At 36.6% G+C, this 3151-nt stretch overlaps 1 protein-coding gene across 1 annotated transcript; it reads left to right on the plus strand.

Annotated features, from left to right (window-relative positions):
• The first annotated feature begins 292 nt into the window (after positions 1–292).
• LOC112732950 (probable beta-1,4-xylosyltransferase IRX10L) lies at positions 293–3151 on the plus strand. Its single transcript, XM_025781785.3, has 4 exons — positions 293–719; positions 1341–1729; positions 1898–2139; positions 2399–3151. The coding sequence occupies exons 1-4, from the start codon at positions 614–616 to the stop codon at positions 2910–2912; spliced, it is 1251 nt and encodes a 416-aa protein (XP_025637570.1). The 5' UTR covers positions 293–613; the 3' UTR covers positions 2913–3151.

The raw sequence follows: 3151 nt of genomic DNA on the forward strand, positions 1-3151 counted from the left end.
TTTTCAATAAAAACAAAAAATATATAATAAAGAAAAATAATTAGTTAATTTATGTATATTTAACTAAAAATATAATTTTTATACATTGTTTTGTATAAAAATATTCTAACAAATAGTATATTATTACATAAATAAGATTAATTAATATTTAAATACATAATTTAATTAGATAACCATAAAAAATATTTTAAAATTAAATTCTTAACTAGTTAATATAAAAAAAATATATCCAAATCTTGACTATTTTTTTGAAATGAAAATATATTAGGGGAATAATGGAGTCGTTTAGAATACAAGTTGACGTAAATGGTTGTCTGAGATTGACGTGTCATCCAACCTGCCTTGAAGATAACCGCACTAAACCAGAAAAATCCCCATCCAAGCCCAAGATTCAAAGCAAATTCACTTGTTTCTCTTGTCTTTCCCTTTCGTTGAAGCTGATTTGCTGTGTGAAGAAGAAGCCCCATTCCTAAGAAACCCTCCCACAACTGCTTTCCCTCGCGACTTCTTAACCATCACCTCCTCGCAAACATTCGTTTCCTTATTATTATAGCTCTTCACTTACCCTTCTTCCTTTTCATCTTGGGGTTGTGTCACCGAGCTAAGTATAAAAATGGGACCTTTGAAGTGGGCTCTTCTTGGGGTTCTTCTTTCTGCTTCTCTCTTTGCGATTGATTCGGTCGAGCTGCGCAGGAACCAACCCACCGAAAGGATATCAGGTGGGTTTTTCTTCTGATTTTGGTTTTCTCTACTTCTTTATTTTGGATTGAGGTTGCAATTTCAATCAGAAAGCATTGTTAGTTACTCTTAAGATCCAAATTTTTTGAAGTTCCAAGCCTTCTAGTTAGATACTATAAATACTAAAACATCTGTTGTTTCAAGTTTAATGACGTAGCATAATCCATTTAGGAGCTGAGGTTGTTTTCTCCAATGATTGGCAATGCTATAATTACCTATTAACTATATTGAGTAACTTCCGAATTGACGGATTGGCTGTGCTGACTCTTACCTGTTTTCCGTAAATGCTCTGTGTTTAGCAATAGTAAGTTATGCATTGAAATTACTTCGACTAGTTAAAGAAGGATTTCACTTGAAGGTCGTGCCCCAGACAGATTCTTGTCTTTTGTAGTTCTGCTCTAGTTGGTATTTTATTTACATCTTCCTAAAGATCAGTGCCGACAATTAGGTCTAGAGCTTTGAAAATGCATAACTGCATATGTAAGGTGCTTATAGCCTTCTACGCAGTCTTGTGTGCTATTTCTACACTTGCATTAAGCAATTTTGTTTCTGGAGAGATCATTCTTTAAGCATTTAGCGTGCTGTTGTCAAATTGATTGTAGGTAGTGCTGGTGATGTATTGGAAGATGATCCAGTGGGAAGGTTGAAAGTTTTTGTTTATGAACTTCCAAGTAAATATAATAAGAAAATTCTGCAAAAGGACCCGAGATGCCTCAACCATATGTTTGCTGCCGAGATCTTTATGCACCGGTTTCTGTTATCTAGCCCTGTCCGAACTCTTAATCCTGAAGAAGCTGATTGGTTTTATACCCCTGTATATACTACCTGTGACTTGACACCAAATGGTCTCCCTTTGCCCTTCAAATCACCACGAATGATGAGAAGTGCCATACAGCTTATTTCTGCAAATTGGCCATATTGGAACCGGACAGAAGGTGCTGATCATTTCTTTGTAGTTCCTCATGACTTTGGGGCATGTTTTCATTATCAAGTAAGAAATTTAGTATATAAATTTTTACTTTCTATTATTTATATCACTATTAGTGCTACTTAACTATTTGAACCAAATGTGTAATTTCTTGAGAAGTACTCCCACTTCCACCATTAATGCAGGTTGTGGATTATCCTTTGTGCATTTATATTATTTATGTTGTCTCAGGAAGAAAAGGCAATTGAGAGAGGGATTCTTCCGCTGCTACAGCGTGCAACATTGGTTCAAACATTTGGACAGAGGAATCATGTATGCTTGAAAGAGGGCTCAATCACCATTCCTCCATATGCTCCACCACAAAAAATGCATACACACTTAATTCCTGATAAGACCCCCAGGTCCATTTTTGTTTACTTCAGAGGACTTTTTTATGATGTTGGAAATGACCCTGAAGGTGGATACTATGCAAGGTTGTTCTTTTACAAGTTCGTTGGAATTTTCGTATGCGGGACCTTTTCATTTATTTTCATCTTATGAAGAATGAATGACTGAGTTATATAATTAATAAAAACTGGTTAACCATATTGAGATTAATTATATTCATGGCCGAAGCCTCTGATTGAAAATTGAAGAAAATAAAAAATGATGTTTGGTTAATGCATTTATGCTTTCATAACAGATCAAACTCAGATGGAAAAATTATCCTGACTTTGTTTTTGAATCTTACAGAGGTGCAAGAGCAGCAGTGTGGGAGAACTTTAAGGACAATCCATTATTTGACATTTCCACCGAACATCCAACCACATACTATGAGGACATGCAACGAGCCGTGTTTTGTTTGTGTCCGCTTGGATGGGCCCCTTGGAGCCCAAGATTGGTTGAGGCTGTGATATTTGGTTGCATCCCTGTTATTATTGCAGATGATATTGTCCTGCCATTTGCTGATGCAATTCCATGGGAAGAGATTGGGGTGTTTGTCGATGAGGAGGATGTCCCTAAGTTGGATACTATACTCACATCCATCCCACCAGAAGTTATACTAAGGAAACAAAGATTGCTTGCTAACCCTTCCATGAAGCAAGCTATGCTTTTCCCGCAACCTGCTCAACCGGGAGATGCTTTCCATCAAGTTTTGAATGGCCTTGCCCGGAAATTGCCACACGACAAGAATGCGTTCTTGAAACCAGGGGAGAAGGTCTTGAATTGGACTGCTGGACCTGTGGGTGACCTTAAACCTTGGTAGCAATTGTAACAGTTTTCTGAGGCTATCAGGATATTTTATATTTCTTGGTTAGTCCTCCCAAATTGTTCATAGGGGTTTGGTACTTGAGATGCATTTTCTTTTTTGACATTGTAAATTTTGATGTCTTGTTGGACAAATCATTAGATCATGTAATCCATTTTGCAGGTTGATTGATATCATAGTATGCTTGCACTTATTGCTGATCACGACTATTGAAATCAAAATCAAATTGGTGGCAA

The sequence above is a fragment of the Arachis hypogaea genome, chromosome 13 (assembly GCF_003086295.3).
Source record: "Arachis hypogaea cultivar Tifrunner chromosome 13, arahy.Tifrunner.gnm2.J5K5, whole genome shotgun sequence".
Taxonomy (NCBI): Eukaryota; Viridiplantae; Streptophyta; class Magnoliopsida; order Fabales; family Fabaceae; genus Arachis; species Arachis hypogaea.